Source organism: Zootermopsis nevadensis, unplaced genomic scaffold (assembly GCF_977971745.1).
Source record: "Zootermopsis nevadensis isolate Lab colony 2312 unplaced genomic scaffold, Znev_1.0 Znev_ptg000012l, whole genome shotgun sequence".
Taxonomy (NCBI): Eukaryota; Metazoa; Arthropoda; class Insecta; order Blattodea; family Termopsidae; genus Zootermopsis; species Zootermopsis nevadensis.
The window spans coordinates 11,791,669-11,816,254 of record NW_028259144.1 but is presented as its reverse complement, the minus strand read 5'-3'; the positions used below and the strand labels follow the sequence as shown (position 1 = coordinate 11,816,254).

Sequence of the window (24,586 nt, the reverse complement as noted above, 5' to 3'; positions counted from 1 at the left end):
ACTATGCTTGTTTGCAAGATTTCTTCATTTGATGTTATACTGTATTTTTTATACAAAATAAATTTGTATTTACCCTCATCTTTTTCAATAGTCTCCTGTATTATCTGACATTTTCAATTATACAACTGTCCTCTGATCCCATTTAGGTTGGATAACTGGGACTACACTGTCATACATTATTTAACTTGGATCCATTTACCTTATCCTGGCATTGCCTGAGATGGTTAACAAGGGCTGTACATCTCTCTGGATCCTTGCGTCCATCAAAGCTATCCAGTTCAGCTGCAACAAGGTTTAATGCCTCATCGGCATAGAAAAACTGCGCCAGCAAGGATGGATCATCTCTCTGAAAGATAAATTATCTACACTATACTATACAATAATTCACACCATATGTTTTGTATTACCTCAAATTACACATGAACAGTTGTCAGAAAGAACAAATATAATTTTCATCAACCTATTCTGAAAAGAAAATGGAAATTTTTGAAGTTTCAATGTTAATCACTGGATCCTTATATGACACAAAACTGAAAGACAAAGCAAATTAAAAGAAAATAAATTTATTTTTACTGACCTACCCATTTTAGTAAAACAAAAAATCTATTGGACGTGTGAAATTATTTACAGGACACTTCAAAAATATTTTCGCAATACACCGAAATTCTAAAGTGAAAGCCAGAAACAAAAAAGCTTGAATTCATAAAGATATCAAAATAATTGATTCTTCACAGACAGCACTGAATAATATGATCATCTATGAATGATGAACAAGAAAGAGTGTAGGGGAGTGACTATGCCTATTTTAATCTATCTCTGCCTGGAGCAATAAAAGAAACATATCAAGTTCTATTTATGAGACTAGAATCTGGGCCAAGTTTAGAATTGAGAAGCTAGAAAATATGAAGGAGGATGCTAACAAATCAACTGCAGCATTTCATGAAGATTGTGAATTCTCAAATACAGAGTAAGTAAAAGCAAGAGCAAGAGCATGATTAAAATTTTATGTTTACCAGTCCATTCCCAAGTTTTAACTCCAGAAGTGTTTAATACTTAATTAATGCCTATTAAATTTAATATTGGGCATGCAGGCCTACACAGAACACTGCTCGGCAATGTAGGATTTGAAGTTCTCACAGCAGTGAGTATGAAGATGGCTATCTTCTTGGTTGTAGTGCCATGTAGTCTGGTAGAAGTTTACTCACTTATCACCTGATGACAGAGACAGCAATGACCTTTGAAATGTTGGTAAACCTCTACCAAACCAAACAGTGTTACAACCCAGAAGACAGACTCCACTGTTGGGCAATTTAATGCAGTGTAACCATTCGATACAAAGTATAATGTACATGAGGATAAACTTCACAAATTTTAATAATATAAATGCTCAGTGCACAAAATGTTGGTAAATTATATAAAATGTCATTAATATAGATAATTCACAATCTAAGATAATTATCAACATCACTGACACCACATAATTTCATTTGAAACATTTTCAGATATGGATATATTTAACAAAATAAGATTGAAAAAACAAGTGATTCTCTACAACAGACCAACTGCTGTATGTAAGCAATGTTAGCACTTATTTCGGACACAAGAATGTAGCAGAGGGTAAGGAGTTTAAAGAAGATAAATGTAAATACCATTATCATGTTTCAATTACAAGACCCTTTCCACAGTGCTCTGGGCCTGAAAGTTTAATAAAATACAAGGAAAAATAATATAACCAATTATTCTTGTTTAGAAATGACAAGAGACTTAAAGTTATAATAATTCAGTGCCCATTTCTGCAATAACATTTGGGGGGGGGGGGGGGGAGAAGAAGGGGAGGAGGAAACTGGCAAAGAATGTATTTGTACAATTGGTATATACCTTTCCACTCTTACTACTTGAATTTTGCATGATACAATTGGATTTCATTAAGACACTGTACAAAATGAACTTTGCTCACAAAACATGCAAACAAAGGCTTCTGAAACTCGTGACTAGTTCGTCTCATTACCAAGATAAGAGTATGGGATAAGACTGCATTATGTTATCTTTATAGACACAGGCCACACACTATGCAATCAGATTTAAGGTACCAATAATGTAAAAACACTATTAATCATAATTATCTGGTGAAATCTAATGTTACCTTATGAATATCTATGAAAAGAAACTGAAAATGGTTTAATGGCTCGATTAGGTTGGTTACAGTGGTAACGTTCTGGACTTGTATCCCACAGGTAAAAGCTCAGGTCAAAACTAAGCTATGCTACTGGCTATATTGAGGTTGTTCATGGTTTTCCAGTACTTTAGGTAAATGATGAACCTTAAAATTGGCCACAACTTTCCTCTTCCAAATCCTCATCTACTTACCATTCATGACCACCTTTCTACCTTATTTAACACTTTCTAACTTATGCAATTGAAACAGCACAATTAAATAACACGAGAATCAATCAGTCATTTGTATTGTGGTTTACATCATTATCTCATCACATTCAACTCTAAAATAATCATCCTCTGCAGTATATATTGAAATCAAGACACCCATGATATTAATTTTATTTATTTTTTCAGAATTCTAAATAAATTTCCACCATTTCTTGAAGTGCTATGAAATGGAAATGAAGTTTATTCTTCTGCTTGTCTGTGTTCATATCCTTCGTTCATATCCTGACTGTGTTTATGAGTCACAATTTAGCTAATCAATCATTTGCAAATGTGGAAAAGTTAAATTTCTTGATGACAGTTGCAAATCAAAATAATATTCAAACCAAAACTATGTTATGTTTCTTGTTGTTGCTATCATTGTCATGTGAAACTGTCTAATTGTTTGGGAACATAGACAGAGGGTGTTTAGGAACAAACCCTGATGAAAACATTGAAGCCTTAGAGAGATTATTAACAAGGATCAGAGAAAATTTATAAATAAGGGGCATTACAGCTTGTGACCACCTAATATCGTCAGGGTCATTAAATAAATTATAAGATAATCAAGATGCAAATGGTGCTTCTTTGTTCTTCCAGAATGTGCAATTTTTTCCAATCCATCTTTTAAACTTCCCCACAAACAAAAGTCACAAAATGTTAAGTCAGGGGAACATGGGCCACAAACCGCAGCTAATTATGTGGCCACTGAAATCCTGTTGCAGCGCTTCCAAAGCTATGTGCCATATGACCTGTTGCAGAATCTAGCTGGAAAACACTATACATAGCCTTTCCTCTTCTGTTAGCTTGACAAAAAATTGGGTCAGGAAGTTGTTAACATATCTGGCAACATTAACAAAGGCCAAGTCAGAATTCACCTCTCCAAGTAAGGAAAACCAGGCCTCATTGGGGGTGGGGAACACACACTAATTATGGATCAACTTCTCCATCATGTACTGACAAAGAAACCAATTACAAACATTTATTCTGACAACCAGATCCTTGAAAGCATAACTTGGGTTGTATTAAATGGTCACAGTTTTAACAGTTTTTGGCCCTCCATACAGATGTTATTGAAACACATTCTCTTATGGTAGTCATTTAAGAGATTTTCTTGATGAAGTTTCAAGTCTAGCACCAATGCCATCCAATGGTTCTTCTGTCAACAAAGTTTGTTTACTATGTGACTTTTTGTCTAGTAATGGTCCTGTTTTCTAAGCTTATTGACCAGATAATGTGTATTTTGTCTGTTTGGAACTGGTTCTCCTGGAAACTTCTATTGAACTGTCCAAATATTTTCTAGCAGAATCATATCTAAAACAGGGTTGCAATAAACATACACACTGTTCAACAGTATACCTCACTTGAGCCACGTTGCACAGCACTGAATGGTTGACAGAGAAATTCATTAACACATACAAATGTGATGATTGATGGTAGAAGTATAATATCAGCATCTGTTATCTAGGCCTGGCTGGGTGCTGCTTCTTGGCCACACAGGAAGTAGTAGACCTTAAACTATGAAAACAGTAAAAGCAACAGTCCCTCAAAGTAAAATTTTCTTCACTCTCCAGTTAGTTCATGCCTCTGAGGTCTTTGTTTTCGAGTACACCGAAATAACTTAGATGAACCTACCCTAAAATTGTATTTTAAGTTTTGCAATGTTTTCGCAGCATTAACTTGAAATTTCAGTTACCACATCTTTGCCACTGAGTTAAATTGCATTTTAATTTATTGGAACAAGAACATTCACCTCTGTCTAGTGTCAAGGTTAAGTGTAAGTTTTACCATGACATGGCACAGACAGCTTACCATCTTTCACCATACTGTCAATGGCAAGTTAAGCCATAATGTCATACTGTGAATGATGTGGCTTGGCTCCTGAAGTTAGAACTGTGAACACATTTATCTTATACAGTAAATTTTCAAAAACAATGGACAGGTTTTGTGGAAACTCATGAATACAGAATGAAAATCAATGCAGAATTACATTCAACAAATATAAACCACGTGACACAGAAGAAGAAAATTATTATCCTGCTTGAATATTTCTGTGTTCATATAAATCTGATATGTTCTCTACTTCTTGGAAAATTACTCTAGAAACATTCCTATCAAAAGTGATAAGGAAGAAAACCCAACTTTCTTGAAAATATGAGCCAAATACTTCAATGGGCTACTGGTAAGAAATAAAAATGAATGAAAATTCCAGGTAAAATGGAAGAAAGGAGACTGGAAATGATTACAGTTCAGTAACAGTGGAATTAACTGTACTGTTGTTAATGTTGTGATGGGGGGAAACTTTATCTCAGTGGAAATGCAGCTGTTAATGAGCCCATTGAGTGTCCCCTCAGATGATATATGAATAAGTATGGAGCAGATGTAAAATAATACTGACAGGGGAAACTGAAGAACGTGGAGAAAAAAATGTCCCAGTGCCACTTTCTGTACTACAAAATCCCACTGGACTGACCTGGGCACAAACCCAGATTGCTGCAGTGAAAAACCAATGACTGAGGTATGGCATGGCTATAGTGTAAGTATACAGCATAAATTTATGTCTTGTAATTTGGGATATGTAGTGTGTAATGGATCTTTGAGGGATTAAGTGACAAGAAAAAACAAACTGTATAAGGAGCTGCATTTGTACTTTTCACCATATATGAATATTATCGAGATGATCAAGGAAAGGAGATGGTGTAGAGGACAAACAGCACACATGGGGAGATGCAAAATTCATACAAAATTTTCGCTGTAAAACATCAGATAACTTGAAAGACACAGGCATAAAAGCGAATATAATATTAAAAAGGAAGAAAACAGGGTGGAAAGGTGTAGGCTGGATTAATTTAACTCAGGATAAGGATTGGTGGAAGGGTCTGTCAAACAAAAACTTTTTATAGGTGACGTGTCAGCATACAACAAATGTCATTATCAGATCCAGGGCTTTAGTCAAGCCAAGGTGGTCCAAGGTAGCACCCTGATGCTATTTAGAGTACCAGGGCACTACCCTGGCACTCTTTTTAAATTAACTGATATTAAACACAAGCAATGCAATCTAATAGCAAGATAGGTGTGACCTCTGTTCTAAAATACATAATATAGGGAACACTCCTCTAGAAACTTTGAAAAAAAAATCTGGTGTCAAAGTCGAAATACAAAAGCGTTGCTCAAAAAGTCCTTGTACTAATACAATGTTTTCATTTATTTATAAGCTACCTATAATTCAATTCTCAGTCTATAAGTAAACACAGAGAAAACTAAGTATACATTTATGTTTTGTCACCAGAATGCAGGGAAAATCTTAACATAAAGACAGCCAATATTTTTTTTTATTTGTAGTGTTCTGTCTGACGACAGGTCCATATATCATGAACAGGATCCTTCCAACCTCTTCAGGTTGTCAGGGACCTGCTCATACATATATACATTCTTGGCAGAGATGATCAGAAGTGGTTTGCCATTGCCTTCTTCTGTGTGTGAGTGGAGTAATTGTTGGGATGCCACGGAGAAACCGGGGAAGCCCCCGGAGGAAAACTCCGTGATGCCTAGACCACGGCCTTGCCCAACACAAGTTATAAATTTGAGCACCACCGGGAATTGAACCCGGGACCCCAGGCTTACAAGGCTAGTGTTCTGACCGCTAGACCACCGTGGCGAACAGCCAATATATCCAATAAAAATATGGCAAAGTCCAGATATTTGGAAACAACAGTAACAAAACAAAATTTGATTCATAAGGAAATTAAGAGCAGATTAAATCCGAGTAATACTCACTACCATTCAGTTCATAATGTTTTGTCTTTTCGTTTGCTGTCTAAAAATGTGAAGATTAAAATATACAAAACTATAATTTTGCCTGTAGTTTTGAAAGTGTCTGTGACACTAAGGGAGGAATGTAGACTGATTGTATTTGAGAACATGGTGCAAGGAAGAATATTTGGACCCAAGACATATTAAATATTAGGAGGCTGGGGAAAGTTGTTTAATGAGGAGCTTCAAACGTTGTACTCCTCACCAAATGTGATTAAGACTGATCAAGTCAAAGAAGATGAGATGATCAGGGCATGCAGACCATGTGGGAGAGAAAAGAAATAAATACAGGATTTTGGTGGGCAAACCAAAAGGAAAGAGACCATTAGGAAGACCTAGACATAGGTGGGAGAATAATATTAAAATGTCTTTGAGAAATAGGATAGGATGGTATGGGCTGGATTCATCTTGCTCAAAACAGGTACCAGTGGCAGGCTCTTGTAAACATGGTAATGAACCTTCGGGTTTCATAAAAGTTGGGAAATTCATGAGTGGGTAAGTGACTGTTGGCATTTGAGAAAGGATTCAGCTCCATAGAGTAAGCATCATTCAATTCTACATTTAAATTTGTAAAGCAATCATTAAATGACAGGTACAACCTCATATCATGATTACTGTCCATATCTTACAATCTGGAATGCTAGATAACCTGGAACTTTATAAGGCTACAAGCCTGATCAGACCCTTACATGAAATATGAAGTATCTTATTTGTATTTACAATACTTATATAACTATGTTAAAAAGGATAGTACATCTCTATTTATGATATAAAAGAGATTTTAAATATATAACAAAATATACCAAAGTCACATTTGTTGCAAAAATTATTACACTAGTTAAAACAAGTATAAATTACTGATCAACTTTTAATGTAAAGAAGAAACATTTCCCACATCAACTATTTGCACAATTAGACCTAAATGTGTCTGACATTAGTATGTTACAATAAATATGTTGATGACGATCATCATCATCACCATCATCAATGCATCTGCAAAGCATTATAAACAGTCTGTTCAAATGAAAATAACATTAATTCAAAATAAATAGCAAGAAAATAAATTTAATTTGGACATTCTTTATGCAATATGTTTAGGTTTCTTATATACTCAGTTTTGCAGCACTGCATCATCCTGATGACGGAGGCAGCATGGACCTCTAAAACGTTGGTAAAATTCTACCAGACTACATGGTGCAACAAACCAGAAGACAGCCATCTTCAAACTCACTGCCATGAAAACCTCAAATCTTACATATTACAAGGTAGTGTCATTGCAATGTACTATCATGACATTTTCCTATGTAGAATGAGGTAAATAATGAGAAACAACAATCAGTACAGCTCGTTTCTGGCTGAGATACATATTAGGTATCTTCCATACCCTAGTCAGATGTTTTACTAATATGCCAACCAAGAAAGTTCCTGCTTTGGGTTCATATTGTCTTTGAAATGATGGTGTCCTTTTCAGATGTAATTCTGTTTATATAGACAGAATTTGCTTATAAACATCATAATAATGTAAGATTTTACCCCTTTCTGTGATTTGCAAATGTACACTTAGAAATATTAACCAGAGTTTGTTTAATGTAGAACAGTATCAGTGATAGAAACTTCTGCTGTTTCTTAACAATTAAAGGCATCTGTGGCTTTCAACTTCTGAAATTATATATTAACAGACCAACATAGTAACAGAAGAAGAGTTCTTTAAAAAAACAAAAAACTACATGTTAATAGCTGAACTTCAAATGACTCCAGCTTCTTTGTAACATGTTAATCACAGTGACTACAGCATCCTGCAATTTTAATCAGGCAGCACCAGCAAGATCTTTAGTATATCTTTACAGTATAGTATCCAGTTCTATTAGGTAAGTTAGAATGTTTGTGATAAGGCTATAAACCTTATTCAGTGTATGTTACAATGCTTTATGTTAGCCTCAGTAACAAGGTCAGAGTGTTGTAAAATTGTCCAGGCATTTTTAAGAAAACTTGTACAATGTTCTGGTCTGATAATTAAACTAAGAGCCACTAACAGAATGGAATAAAATGTAGTTATATTCCATAGATCCTTCATAGGTCGAAGCCAAGGATTAAAATTAAATCCGTAGCGTAACAGCTCCAGAGAGCCAAGCCGACTAGCTTGACTGCTGGCCTCACGTTCACATGCCTAAGCAGAGGTGAACGATCATCCAACTAGATATAGGGTGACATGTGGTCAGCACAACGAACCCCAAGCCATTGCTAGTTTTCATGACCAGATTACGCTACTCATTGTAGCTTCCCAATTTCCTCACGATGCTGGGTTGGCACTGGTCCCATACACTGGTCGAAAGCTCATGAGAAAATTTCTTCTCCCCCGAGACTCTAACCAGCAAGCATTCCGTATCGCTGGTCCGAAGCATGATGCCTCAGACCACGCGGCTACGGCGGGAGACCGAAGCCAAGGATGTGGTTTACAAATAAAATAATTGTTTCTAATACATTTATAAATTACAGTTATGCCAGTGATTTAGTTGAAAAAACAATTACATAAGAAAGAATCACTACTATTTATAATATCAGAGAATTTTCATTGGAGGTAAATTCTTTTATGGAGTATAAGGAGTAAGACAAATTATAGAAGATACTCTTTTAGTGCTGGCTCAAACTTCTTTATATCATGAATAAGACTTTTTATAGTGGTGGGGAGTGGGAGATTTTGAATAGTTTAATTCTAGTACAGTGAACTCCTTTTTGATATTTACTGGGGTAAGTGTTTGGCAATCTGTATCTTGTGCTTATATTGCGGATATCTAGAAAATAATTCCGTATAACATGATGAAATGGAAGTATGCAAAGTAGACTAATTTTAAAGTTTCTGTTTTTATGAGTGATGTGACAGTCCCCCTAGCAAAGTATGTTGAGCTTAGTTTAAGGATAATGTATTGAATATGTGTTTTTCAGCTAAGTTATTGTCACTTTGTAGGCCAAGAAATTCAGTTGTTTCTACTTCTTTAATTGTTTTATCCTCATTTCCTATACTACATTAACATAAATTTTGTTGGTAGTACAAAATTTAATGGGAATTTATTGGCTTTAATAATTATGGTCAATCTAGCAAAGATATCATTCATGCAGATTTGGAAATAGTTAATTTCTGGATGTAAAATAATAATATTAGTATCATCCGCAAAAAGTATGAATTCCGACCGATAGTTAATAGTTGGTGGTAAATCACTGATATTTCCGAGGAAAAACAGAGGACCAAGTAATGAATCTATAGAGGAACTCCATGCTTTATAATGCCCCAATGTGAGGAGGTCCTATTATTAAAATCTGGTAACTTTACTTCTACTTGTTGCCTTCTGTCATGAAGTTACGATTTAAACCACTGACTAGCTTTATTTCAAATTCCATAAAAATGAAGTCTTGACAGCAATAATTCATGATTTACACAATTAATGCTTTAGAAAGATCACAAGATATTCCACTAACATGCATATTATTATTGTTAGGAGCACTTAGGATTTCATCTGTAAAATTGAAAAAGGCTTTATCAGTTCACAGACTTTTCCTACATCCAAACTGTTCACTTGCAAAAACATTGTTTGAATTTAAAAAAGTCTCTTGCTCTCTTATACATGTAAAGTAAAGCTGTCCCACTATATGCCATGTAGGTGCTTGGGGGAGAGGAGGTATAACTCCTACTTATTCTTGACCTCGACACTAGATGGGGGCGAGTAATCAGAGGATCCAGTACCCATTGGATAGGAGGCTGGGTGGGACCCAGAATTGGTCTGGATGTAGAGGCTAGAGGAAAAATCCTCTGCCCCCGATGGGGATCAAATCCCGGTCGTCCAGTCCATAGCCAGTCACTATACTGCACACTTTCTCAAATATTTCAGAGAATGGTGTTAGTAATGTCATTGGTCTGTAGTTTGATATGCATACTGAAAAGATGTGCTAAGAGTTTAAGATTTTTTATTGCACTATCATTTAGCTTTATTAATGGGATCACTTCTCCTGTAGAATATTTCCCTACTTCCTTTTTCACTGTTTTCCAGACTGCTTTCATTTTATTATTCAGTTCTAGTATCTGTTTATTGTAATGTATATGTTTGGCCTATTTAATGACTTGAGTAAGAATCTTGCAATGTTTCCTGATGTGAATTTTCATTACTTGGTTGTTTCTAGGTTGACAGTTTTGGTAAAGATCTCATTCATGTTTACAAGATGTTACGATGCCTTTAATAATCCACTATTTTCATATATCCCTTTCACAGTTTTGGTGGGGAAACGTACTTCAAAAATGTTTAAAATGTTTAAGAACGAATCTATATCATGGCTGTTTAAAACTGACTCCCAGTTTTCATTGCTTACATGAGTTACAAATTCTTTACCAGTGTTTTCATTTTTAAGTCTGATTAATTTCCTGCATTTATGATCATTCAAGACTGTTTCCATATTTTTTATAAAGTGGAATCACAAATTTTTATAGTAGAAGATGCGATGCCACGTGCTGCTTGTAGAACAGTGATAATGCGACTGGCTTGGTAGTGAAGCATTATTTGTTTACTTGGCATTGTTGTGTTGTGCTCCACAACAATGCCGAGTAAACAAATATCTGTTGACATTGTTGATGACATCATTTCTTGAAGACAACGAGGAATCACAAATTTTTTTTATACTAGGGCAGAACGCTCCTTTCGGAGCTCCTCGGAGGGGCTGGTCAAGTTTTTAAAAAGCAACCAACCCCTTCGGGGGGTTGGTTACGTTTTAAAATCTTGAGTAAGACACTAAACTCGGCATTGTTGTGGAACACAACAATACCGAGTTTGTTTATAGTTGACATTGTTGATGACGTAATTTATTGACGACGACGAAATCACAAATTTTTATAGTAGATATATATATATATATATATATATAACTAGAAGTGGTGCGTCATGATCAGATAACACATTTAACACCAGTTCAATAGAAACATGTTTTTCCTGGAACTGTCTACAAAAACACTGCTAATGACAGTACTGGTGTAATTTTAAATTCTTGAGGGGAAATTAACAATTTACGTGAGACACATTAATGCAAACACAGAGTAATATCCCACACTTCAGAAGACCATACAAAATTAACTTGATTCTTGTCATCTTCAACTTTGTAGTATATCATCTACAAACTTCTCAGAATGGCACTTAACATATCAAACATGCTTCACTGGAGAAACAAAATCACTAAATTATGTATTAAACTATAGGTACTTGCAAGGAAATTTAAAAGTTACTTATACAAGTAAAACCTTGATTAATAATTCAATTAAGCAATTATGAAGCCTTTTAAAATATTCAACACAATGCAGCTACTTAATTGAGTCTTTCTCACTGAAGTCTACCGGTCTGACCATATTACTGATTGACCATGAAAGTAATTATAGTCATGTCTCCTCTTTGTAAACACATTACTGAAGGCTTTCTGTGGGTTGAATAGAAGAGGAAAATCAGGGTAGTACAGTGCCTGTCTAACAAACATTTTGACAACATTAAGTGGCACAGAAATGAACTAAGTGTTAAGATCATACATAGTAGTCACAGGAACCAAGGTAAAAATACATGTGCAAGAAAATAGCCATAAACTACAGTAAAAAATTACAACCATGTCTAGCTGAAAAAATTATTCATTAAACCCAACTCTAAAAATCATAAGAAACAAAAACTGAAAGTACATAAATATGTGGTACATTTTATTACAACTAACGAAAATGGCAGTATTTTATGAAGAACGTTAACATTAGTCAAGGGCAGTAATATCCATCAACGTAGCTGATATTTTCATTGTAAATCTAAAATAGGATATCACTATTCCAAACAATACTAAATGACATCCTACATAAGAGTCGAACATAGAAAAGTAATGGAAATGACGTTTACTATATTACAACTTCCTTATGCTTTATATACCTTGGGCTTGTAGAACCATTTCCTTATAGATTCCATCTTCTGAATTCTTGATGTATACGTACAAAAACGCTACGAGAAGTCACAACAATTAATATATTGTAAAATAACCATTTCGAAAACTGCTAGCTACAAACTTTCACAGAAATGATTCACGCACCAGCTAAAACCTGATAAACCTTACACATCTAAAAGTGTCAGAAAACGAAATCACGAAAACAAGAGAAACCCGTACACCGCTGGAAACGACACGCATGCGCTCTCTGTGTTTAAGGCCATGGTAGTTCGAAATCGTTGCATGGTCAATTAACAATTGCAGTTTCCATTTATTAAATACATTGGACGTTGATATTTATGAAAAATATGACATCTGGTATTACATTTTTCTTTTACTTAACAAGTAAAACTTGTATTTCTTGCGGTTATACAGTTCAAAAATTGATATATTCAAAGACCACTAACATGTATTTTAACTATACATTCTGACCAAAAAATTAATTTGTTCCAAAATTATATCCTTATAACAATGCCATAATGAAACATGTGCAAAATCTTAATAATATGCGTGTTTTAATTTTAAAATATGAAAAACTATATAAATATAGGTTTATTATACATGTTAGCTATAAGAAGTACTTGCGGAATCATAATTTAGTTTTCTCCGCCGCCATATTATAAACAAGTTCCAGTTGTACAGTGTAATTAATACTTCAGCCAACAATAAAACCTATTCAAAAGCCTGTACTCCCACTCTCAAGGGGGTGGTACTATTAGCGCCAACAGATTTCACGATAGGGGTAGGAGGGTGAGAAATGACTACGGAAACAAGATGCGCGGTAAATGGAATTTGAAACCCGGAGTTTGGTATATAATCCCCATAGAAGCAAATGTTCGGCAGATAATCTGAAAACATTGCAGCGTTACATACTCAACATTAGAAACGTTTCAGGATAACAAGACGTGGGCAGCAAACGCCGTAATTCCTTCGCTTCATTTACAGGTAGGTAAGGTTACAACAAATGCTAACTGTAATATGGGAATTACAAATATTTAATTTTGATCTCAGATATGTGATTTATTTAAAGACGCTGTCAGTAGGTTTAATCATATAGCATCAAATGGCAGGATGATTTCTGAGCAGTGAATTTCATAGGGCATGGAAGGAAACGGTCATCACCTAACTTAATGTACTATCGCGGCATTTGCCTGGAGGGACTGAGGAAAACCACAAAACCCTCATCCATGATAACCGATCTTCGGGCAGAGATTTGAACGCGGGACTTACCGAATACGTTGCAGGATAACCACTCGGCTGCGACATTAGGTGAAAAGTTCTTGAATGAGGGATCATAAAAATAAGTATTAGACAGATTTGGTTGTAATAGGGATATAACTTAATCGTGAAACGTGAACATATATGGACAATTTAAAATTTACATTTACTTATTTAGTTTGAAAACAGTGGTTTAATAAATAAATAATTCATTGACGTGCAGAAAAACTTCATTATCACTATAAACGACTACAAATGATACTGTATTATTGTAAGTTTTATGTGCATGTTTATATGTCTGAAGAACACATTTTTATAAAAATTAATATATAGTGATTCTTTACATAACTCTATAGCAAACGTAATGGTGTATCAGCACTGTTTCTTTGCGATTTACTATGTTCGAATTGTCTGAAATGAATACGAACTACTGAATCTTGATTTATTAATATATTAGGCCTACGTTTTGATATGTACCTGTTTTAAATCATCAGCCTCTTTTAAACTTGTAATCAATAAAATGTCATACGGTATTATATGCAGGAACATCTAACACTTCAAGTGAAAAATGGAAACTATTTTATCATCAGTGTCTTTCTCCCTTTCTCGATTATACATACATTTTCAGTTTTTCCTTCGCAAATATTTTTAGAAAATTAAAAGATAAACTGTGTATCATTACAGTACATTAACTTAATATAAAAAGTGTTTTCAGTATGTTTACTGTCTATAACATCGGCAACATGTGCACATTATTATAGTTTAGTAACAATTTGGTAACTGCAAAATGGGTCCTTTGTCAGTACGGTATAGCGCGTATTGGGGTTGTCGATAGAAAATATGCGGAAATTAGCTAAAATTATGCTGCATAAATAGTCATAGATGGCGGACGAGAATTAGTCCTCAGTCTTGTGGTTTTGGCATGTGACTAACAACTTTTCATAGTAAAATTAACAATATTGAAATCGTAGTCTAGATAGTGTAACAATCGGGTCCGGCAGGCAAGCTCAAAAATGTGTTTATATTTTACATGGTCGTTAAAATTATTTTATAAATTAAGACCGAAATGACTCGACAATTCTTCATAAAAAATTTTGATACAGAATTTAATCAGAACCGTATTATTCTTTCTCGAGTTGTTTAACGCGTATATACAGACGGAAGACACGATTTAATGGGCGTTACTCAAGGATCCAAACACACCTGAAATCTTGTAGTCCGTGTTACAGAATGTTACAGAGAACCTCGGAATAAGCAGATCCTTTGACACAATCTAAACAACAGCAAAAGGACGAATCTAGAGCTTCGACTGTCAAGATCTTTATAAGTCAGGTTCATTGGAATATATAACAAGTAAACTAGCGAAACAAAACCTAAGATGGATTTTCTGAACGAGGAAAATTCCAAGAAAAGTATAGATTTAGTGAACCGACTTACAATGCTACCGAATCTGACATATTAATAGTACAGAGTGATTGAAAAATCACGTAAACCGATCCTCCTGACAAACGATATATTTGTCAACATATGTATTACAGTGAAATCAGAAGAAAAAGTTATATCAAGTCTTGGAAATGCCCATCGCGTTCTGCGATGCATGCGTTAATGTTTTTACGCATAAGCGACCAGGAAGGTTTCGCCAGACGAGATATTGTAAAATTTTGTTCTTCACAGGAGAATCTAAAAATGTCAATTAAGGATGATTCATTTGGGATAAGGAAGGAAGGACCGTGGCCTAATTTAAGGTACTATCCCGGGATTTGTCAGAGGGACTAAGGCAACGTACGAAGCAATAAACACTTCATTCAGGATAGCCGCTCTTCGGTCTGAAATTTCAACCCTATGAGTTAATGATAATTTTGACAGATATCAAATAAAACACTGAAATTATCATATCAGTTTATCTCAGAATATTTTTAAACTGGATACATTATACAAGTGTTTATATAAGCAAGTTCGAAGCATCGTTTTCATTTACAGAAACTGTCTTTCTTTTCTACGATAGGTTAACACATAATTTGTAACGTTGAGAAAGCATGATAAGTTTTTACTGAGGTCAGATAATTTTCACCAACGTTCTCATTAACAGAAGGATTAGCGCGTCCAACCAGACAGACTTATCACATACATATATTTTTATTACATTCCATGGATCCATAAGTTAGTCAGATGACAATAGGATGTAGAATAAGTCATAATAATACAATACATGTTATACAAATACAAGTCATACTATTATATAAATGTCACAAAAATACAAACAAAGGGTTCACATAAAGCAGAGATAAGTTACAAATAAATCCACCCTTTATATACAATAGATAAATTATGACTTACTTGTAAACATTAAAAATTCATCGACAGAGTAAAAGGAGTGTGTAATTAAGTATCTTTTTAATGCTGGTTTAAATTGTGCTTTTTATTTAAAAGAACTGTGAGATTTGATGGTAGACTATTGAAAATTTTAATCACTTCTGAGATATTACAACTTTTACACGTGGAGTAATACTCTGATTCATCGCAACGCGTCTACTAGTAGCCTCCATAGCTCCACATGCGAAAGGTGACAAATATTTATGCACTTAACAGTGCTTTTGTGGTGAATTGGAATGGCCTGGATTCACGTCTAGGCCAAAAAACCGATTATTCTGAGGTCTCTTAGTGATTTTTTATTCAGCCCTTACTGGAACATTCTCTGATAGTACCTTAATACTGGCCGCGACCACTTCCACTCACACCCTTTCGAATTTATTCACAATAATCCTATCATTCGATGCTATATAAAACATTAATTTAAAAAATACTAATTTAATAGCTCAAGATTAATTTAGTCGATATCTAGAGTACATTGAACGGGATTCTAATCGGAAATACTAGTGTGCAATCGACCCAAGATCCCACGAGGCCGCCAGGATCGACGGTAAGGGAAAATAATCATCCACGCTCTTCTTTTCACAATGTGCTGCAATTATTTGAACAGAAATTTTAAACAAAAATCTCCCTTTTGGGAAAAAAATCAATATTGCCTTAAGAAAAGTAACTATTTTTTGATAGCCAGAGTTATAATGTTTGTGCGTTCCTTGCTAGAAATGGAGACATTGTGTCCGTTTACGTTTCGATCTCATACTGATGTTCGAAAATGCTAAACGGTCTCTCTTTAAGTTGAAAAAGGTTTATCGTATAAAATAACAGTTGCTATAAACATATATTCCATGTATGATGTAGTCCTCAAGTTTTGTGAGACTGTAGGTTGTCACGGCAGACAGTATGAAGGAGACTGTCTTTTGATATGTAGCGCCCTGATGATGGAGGCATTAAGCACTCCTAAACATCAGTTAATTTCTAGTAGACTACACGCGCAACATTCCAGAAGACATTGAAGTTCATGTCTAAACAATTTTTTAAGTATTTTTAGTATAATGTATATTTAATTAAATAAAAAATAAAGCCATGCAGGCTCTTGGGGGTTGTGGCGGTATAACTCCTACTCATTCTTAACCTCGGCTCTAGATAGGGGTGAGTGGTCAGCGTCACACCTCGGCCGCGCTTTACCCCCGGGATAGGACCACGGTAACCATTTCGGCCCCAGAGCCGGTCTGGACGCAAAGGCTAGAGAAAAAGTCCTCTAATCCCGTTGGGGATATTTAATTTAATACAAGGAATAATAACAATAATTTATGTAAATTGTGGTTTTCTGAGTTGGGACGCAGTGTACGCTTATAACAATGAACATTTTTTCCTTAATGTACACGTTCTTAGTTCATAAAACTGGTATTTTGTAAGGAACATGAAAATTTCACATCAAGCATTTGCTATCGAACGAATTCAATATATAATCCTTAACATCTCTCAGACCGCGATGAAAATTCGTAACTTGGAGTTTACTAATTGACTCATGTTTCAAACTAAATCCATAGGCTTACATTTGCTATGGTGATCAAATGATGAAGGGTGATACTGGTGAAATAATAAGCACGGACTGAAGGAGACGCGAATAAAACTGAAGTCAAAACCTGAAAAAGGAAAGATATCGCTTTGAAGACGTAAGCATAGCTGGATAACAACATTAATTTAAAAGTATAGAGTAGATTAAACTTATTCAGGATGTAGTCTAGTGGCGGGTTCTTGAGAACACGGTAATATACTTGGGGGTTTCATAAGAGGCGATTCACTTCTTGACGAGTTGAGTGGCTTATCGATAGTACTGTTCCGAGGAGTTAGTTAATTCGCAAAGTATAACTCAAAACTTTGATGAATTTTTGCTGATTAATATCACTCACTGAAAATACGGGGAAAACGGCAAATAAAAATGCCCAAATATTACGTCGACATTTAAATTGTTGCAAATGACTTTCAAAGTATAAGCCTACAAATTTAAATTTGTCTGTGTGATCAATCACCATACCAAAAGTACCTATAAGGAGACAGGAAGTATAGGCCCAGCTATTTTTAAACTCGACTTTGGGTGGAGGTGGGAAGACGTCTTCACGTGTACTATCGGAAGCAGGTCGCCTATAGCACGCTGATAGGAAGCTGACGGGCCGCAAAGCGTTAACAAAAAGAAGACTTATGCTGCAGCCGGGACTCGACCTCTGACAGTTCTTACAATGGCTAATCACTTTACTGGCTAGGCTAAAGCAAGTCTAACTAACTAACTTTATGGAAGAGTCATACTTGAGAAGCAAATATTACGCTCAACTAATCAGGAAATCTTTTATGGCACCCGTAGGTTCATTACTGTGTTCACAAAAGTCCGTTACAGGCCCCATTTTGAGTCAGATAAATCCAATCAACATCCAAACTCTATTTCCCTAATGTACATTTAAATATTATTCTTCCATGTACGCCTATGTCTTCCAAGTGGTCTCATTCATTCAGCCTTTTCAACCAGAATTTTGTACACATTTCTCAACGCCCACATGCGCGCTACATGGCCCGCCCATCTCATCCTCCTTGATTTGATCACCTTCATATTTTATGAAGAGTAAATATGTTGGATGTCCTTATTAATTTCTACCCTCCTGTTCCTTCATTCGTCGCAGGTCCAGATATTGTTCTCAATAAGCTGTTCTAAAACACCATCAATCTGCGTTTTTCCCTTTACGTGAGAGACCAAGTTTCACAAGTTGAACTTAATTTTATCTGCGTCTACTTCCAGACCAATTTCCTAATATCTAATAGAGCTTCTGTGTTCTTCTTTGTGCTATTTAAAAGTAAGCCTATAAGAGTACATAAATTCATTAACATAGCAGTTACAGTTAACTTGTATACAAGGATATTAAAGGGACCTATATCAAATTACCTTGGCACAAAGCAAACACTTTTACTGTGACATCCAGTTTACCAATCATGTTGATGTGGCCGTAACACACTAAAATTATATTCTAACAGATAACCGGTTTGAATTTCAGATGCGTTACCTACTGTCCTGAAAGAAGTTTTCTTGTTGTCAGCATTTCGAGGCGAATGCTACCTCCAAATGTAACATCAGTCTTTCATTCAAAATTTTTACTCACCAATCTTGATTATCTTCCCATCTCATTAGACGTCAAGCAACGTTTGCAGTCGTCATTATGTATCTAAGAATTAATCAGCCAGTTTTCAGACAATTTTCTCGCCAGTCGTTCTTTCCATATCTTATCCCAATCATATTCAATACCTTGACACAAATAAGTGGTAGAAATATGTGTATGTTAATTCTTATAGTTTGGACGCAAACATACAATGTTCCTAAGAAACCCTGGAGTAACAATAACTCTCTAAACGTACCTATATACGGTAGATACACAATTTAGAGCTAATCGCTCTAATTCGATGATTAAACCATGTACTAACACCCCATGTGGAAAAGAACGTGTGACTTAAGTATTCTAGGATCGATTAAACCAACAAATTCGAGAAGAAACTCTTGTACTAGACTTCAAAAAACCTGTTTCCTAGGATTTCATATAAAATGTAACGGTTTTAAAGATACTATGATTCACTCAAGTTATACACCACATTCGATTTGTTTTTGCCATTATAGGATTTGTCTATCCTCTAGAATTCATATGTAGACTTAGATACTCGTTAGTGTGCGCAAACTACAGAGGCTATGCTATTACTTGGTTTGGCTGCTTCACTTACTCACTCGGTAATTATTTTGAAACTCTCTTTTTCCAGCATCGCCAATAAACAAGAAACACTTAACCTCAGGTAGGAAATTGCGAAGGATATCAAACCAATTACAATATCGAACATAGTTACATGAGAATGAATGTTTGAACCTTTAACAGCTAGCTGTTCGCTCTTCGGAGCCTGTATTGGCTACGCAGTCGTTTACAAACAAGAACACGGCGTAAAAGCTCTTTAGATTATTGGCAGATCCTATCTTTAATCAGAGTAAGGAAACACGGTCACACCATTCGTTTAAAGTTCACGCTTTTGAGGTGAATATCTGTTTTTATTCTTATTTATTACTGAAAGTTCGGATATCCGAGAAAATATCTGTTACGCCTTAAACATTATCTTGCTTTTTCTTTCTTCATTTAGAAGGTGAAGACTGACTTATACTGTCACAAATATCCGTTTGCGTATGTCTACTTAAATCATACTTGAATAAATTGAAGAACTTTTATGAAACTTGACACGAACATCATGCCACTACAGGTTACCACTAGCTCTGTGTTTCTTGAATCCCTGCCATTTAATAATAACATCCCTGTTCAAACGTCTGAGGTATGTAGCGACACTTAACGTAATGTATATAAACTACGCGTCGTAACATAAATACAAAAAATATGTCAAGTAATGAACCATTGTAGGAAACCATGTGAAACTGATTATAGATAAGATTACTGATGATAAACATATCAGCAAATTGTATACGCAACAGGACGACAGTGCGAAATTTGAGGTCATGTCTGAGAATTTTAAGGTACTACTAGTAAACAATTTGAACTAAAGTTAATCAATGCAGTCATCAGAAGAACCACCCGAAATCTTTCATACCAAAGGATCAAAGAGGAAAAAGGCGAGATTTGAGAAGCGTGGTGAGTGTTAATGGCGGTCATGAACACACACAAAGGACAACTATACGTCACCTATGCAACCCTTTGATCAAATTGCAGGATAGAAATTATTAACATTACCTCCTTCAAATAAAAATTAATGTTGCTATATATTATAAGAACATTGGGTTCACATCTCATTTAATGTTAATGCTGCTAGGACATCAAAGAGCACGAACAAAGGAGAGTTGTATATTCGTTCACTTAAAATACAGTTTTTATGCGTCATTTTTATGAAGTGTACAAAATAAACATATATTAGTAGTGGCTTTTCTTTCCATTCGTTATGACGTTTCATCTCATAAATTAATAAATGGTTTTAAATATAATTGTTTACTTAAAAGTCTGTACCAAATTAGAACTTTGTTTAATCCCCACTTTACTCGACAAGTTTTATAAATTTTCTCCTAAACTTATCACTGCACAAAGAAATGATGCATTTCATAAAACACATACATAATTACGATCTATAATAATTATTTAAACATGTTGTATAGTGAATTAAAAATTAAATCCGTGGCGCAACAGCTCCAGAGAGCCAAAGCCGACTAGCTTGACTGCTGACCTCACGTTCACATGCCTAAGCAGAGGTGAACGATCATCCAACCAGATATAGGGTGACGTGTGGTCAGCGCGACGAACCCCTAGCCATTGCTAGTTTTCATGACCGGATTACGCTACCCATTGTAGCTCCCCAATTTCCTCACGATGCTGGGTTGGCACCGGTCCCATACACGGTCGAAAGCTCATGAGAAAATTTCTTCTCCCCCGAGACTCGAACCAGTGCTCATTCTGCATCGCCGGTCCGAAGCATGAAGCCTCAGACCGCGCGGCTACGGCGCGGGACGTTGTATAGTGAATATTTAAGGAAATAAAAGCAACATAATATATTACTTCCCAAGTATGATTTTTCCAACAATATACCTTTATTTTGCCAAATCCTCTTGCAGGATATATGAACCATAATACGAAATAAATGAATAAATATAAATGTACAGCGTGTTTCAGAAGTAGCTTTACAACTTGAGGGCGAGATATTGGTGAACTAATAGGAGAAATATATAATTTCAGAACATAGAAATGTAGTCAAACACTTCAAGTTTTATGTCCATCGGATTTTTATGATTCAATGTGACTTCCATTTGTTATGCAGTCGACCCATCTGTAGTCAATATCTTGCCACACGCGGTGTAGCATCTCCGGTGTCACTTCAGCAACTGCAGCGGTAATTCGAGTTCGGAGTTCGGCCACATTTGCAGGTAAGGGTGGCACGTACACTAGATCTTTAACAAATCCCCACAAGAAAAAATCTAAAGGTGTTAGATCCAGAGAACGAGGTGGCCATGCTATTGGTGCGGCCCGACCAATCCACCGACGTGGGAAACGGTTGTTGAAGTACTCGCGCACTTCTCCGAGGTAATGAGGGGGTGCACCGTCTTGCTGGAAGCGAATGAGTCCTTCCTGGACATCTTAGTCAAGTTGAGGAATGAGGAACTGTTGGAGCATGTCCAGATACACAATGCCAGTAATGGTCTTCTCCATGAAAAAGAAGGGGCCACACACTGGTCGGGAGCGCTCGCTGTAGCGGTTTTCGATACTACAGTTTATATGAATGAAACTTTATGTGTTTGGCTAAATTTGCGCGTTTAAAAATATTGCACATGTCCCTTAAATAAATTTATATTCTCCTGCGAAGTTGTAAAGCTACTTTTGAAACACGGTGTATTTGCATTAATAGAACTGTACTGGAACACAAAATGATTTAAGTTTTATGTAGCGGTGAAGAAATTCAGGATACGTATTGAACAATAGTGGAAAAGTTAACTGTATTTGATGTCGCAGAATTTTTAAATAATTTCTTTGTGAGTATCGTTTGTGCATATGCAAGATCTTCTTGAGTATTAGATTCTAATTAAGTAGTTCCTTCTACAAAATAAGAAGTTGGTGACTTTGTAAAGTATTTCAGAAAAGCAGGGTTCTTATACAATCTTTTATAATGTTATGTTACATGGTGGGAGGGGGGTTTGCGTAGATCGCTTTCTCCCCACAGTCTGTACCTCGCACTGTCTTGGATACTGGATACTGGGATACTGGGAACGACCCGTTCTTCAAGTGCCTGAGCACTGCAGGTCCAAACTTTTCGTTTGGCTTGATCTATAGACATTCGGTAGCACTCCATGGACGAGGGATCGGCCCGTCGCAAGGCTCTTATCTGTACACAGGACAGCACAACAATCTCTTCACATTGCAGAGAACATGTTAAGAAATGTTACAAAGGTCCTCGAACTGGGACGGATTAATTGGGATGACCTAAGAACCAAGCATAAGGAGAAGTGGCTGGACACGGTAATGAACCTCTCGGTTCCATAAACGACGGAAAATGTCTTAATTAGCTGAGTGACTATTCGCTTCGCAAGAAGAACTCGGTTCTATGAAGTTGGTTAACTTGTAATTTACTGTAGGATTTGAGGCTTTCGCGACTGCGAGCGCGATGTAGTCTGGTAGTAGTTTGCCAACGTTTCAGAAGTACTTGCTGCCTCCATTATCAGTGCGACTGAATGATTAAAGTACTCTCAGTTGTGTATTTCAACGTCATAGTGGACAGTCGCATTTCTATTCTTCTCAGGATCTGGATAGTATAAAATTAAAAGGTGTTGTGCATTTTTATTTATTTCAGGATATGCGTGTTAGTCCAATCAAAAGGGGTAGCGTCCATTTTTCTACTTTCAAGCTTTTACGTACTCTGTGTTAAATAAAAACACGTAAACTTGAATTGTCTGGACACTTCTCCATATCAGACATTCATCACTATTCTGTCATCTATCAATTCATGTGACTCAAAATAACCCAAGAAATTAACTCAGGGCTGAGATATAACTCACCATTTCGCAAGCAGGGCTTGTTTATTGGAGTCACCTGCTTCTCAGCATAAACAGTTGAATATTTCCTCCACGCTTCAGCAGACTAATCTTTGTAAGAGGCGTGTTTTTTGTTAGAGAAGGGGTTAAAATTTTGAAATACTGTTAAATGATATTCGTCTCCTGCAGAATTAACTTACGCTATATACAATATTATTAGAAGAATTATATTCGAAATTGTACTTGGGAAACAGAAACCACGGAAGAAACAATCGAATCAGCTAGCTTTAAATTACACTGAAGTGGTTTTGGCCATTTTTGTGAACAGAGTTAACACCAGTTCTGGGTTCATAATATGAAATGGGATGGCCATCTGAATAATTGTTACCTGCCGGATATCTGACCGGAAATTTGTTTGTTAGTTTCTTGGTCAGTAAGGTGATCAATATTCGATTGTGATAGTAGTCTTCTGGGTTTCTGACGCCGTGTAGTCTTGTAGGAATGGAAGAATGGCTAGCATCCGTATTCAGGTGGATAAACATATCTCAAGATCAGCAACGTTCGTAATCACCTACAAGTCTACACGGCTTCACAACCCAGAAGACCAAAATTGATATCTTTACCGCCCTAAGAACCTAAAATCTCTGATAGTGACTTAGTTATTTACGAACTTCTGACTTCGTTGGTGTATTAACTTTTTATGCATAGTTAGCTAATCAGTCGGCTAGTTTGTTTATTGGACGGTTTATTTGGTTAGTCAGTTTGCTTGTTGTTGAGTCATGTCTTCATTTGATAAATTCAACGTAGTCTCTACTTTTCATACCACATTTACAGGCAAATGAGAACAGTCATTGAAATATGTATTATTTCACTTCCAGGTCCGCTAGGTATTGAAAACGCCATGCATCTCAACAGCACTGCTTCGTCTTCCCGGTGTCGTTCCAGGATGACCGGACTTCTTCTTATCTTCTGTTGTCTAACCGGCTCCATCTTAGCCCAGACATTTCAGTACTCTAGAGGATGGACTAACGGACGTAAGCGTTCAGGGCCTTCTCCACAAATGCTCATCCCCTCATCTGCTTCCGGAGAAAGACTTTTTCAGAATACAGATGAGTCCTCTGCCATCTCCAACCCCTGTAGCCAACTGCAAAGGATCAGGTTCCTCCTTGGAGCGCGCAACCCTCAACAGGTAAATGGAGGCTTGATTCACTGTTGTTGTGTTTGTTCCATGGGTTTCTC

The 24,586-nt window shown here is 36.0% G+C and overlaps 1 protein-coding gene, 1 long non-coding RNA gene and 1 other non-coding gene across 9 annotated transcripts in view; 2 read left to right on the top strand and 1 right to left on the bottom strand.

The window, feature by feature from the left end:
- The window catches only part of LOC110828334 (lateral signaling target protein 2 homolog), a 54,391-nt gene extending 41,994 nt beyond the window's left edge, over positions 1 to 12,397 (bottom strand). For all 7 annotated transcript variants that reach the window (XR_015534944.1, XR_015534945.1, XR_015534946.1 and 4 more), the window contains exons 1-2: positions 12,171 to 12,397; positions 200 to 346 (exon numbers count right to left, since the gene is read on the bottom strand). Coding sequence is in view for 3 of the 7 variants with exons in the window: in XM_087347896.1 (XP_087204022.1) it covers positions 200 to 346; positions 12,171 to 12,206 (183 nt within the window). In the remaining 4 variants the exon portion in view is untranslated. The remainder of the gene's footprint in view (positions 1 to 199; positions 347 to 12,170) is intronic.
- On the top strand, positions 796 to 1,736 carry LOC147873989 (uncharacterized). Its single transcript, XR_015534955.1, has 2 exons — positions 796 to 967; positions 1,503 to 1,736. It is a non-coding gene; the product is annotated as an uncharacterized LOC147873989 (long non-coding RNA).
- Positions 12,398 to 12,803: 406 nt separating the features above from the next.
- Positions 12,804 to 24,252, top strand: LOC110828335 (uncharacterized). The gene is made up of 3 exons (XR_015534943.1): positions 12,804 to 13,167; positions 21,643 to 21,748; positions 24,226 to 24,252. It is a non-coding gene; the product is annotated as an uncharacterized LOC110828335 (transcript).
- Positions 24,253 to 24,586: the final 334 nt, after the last annotated feature.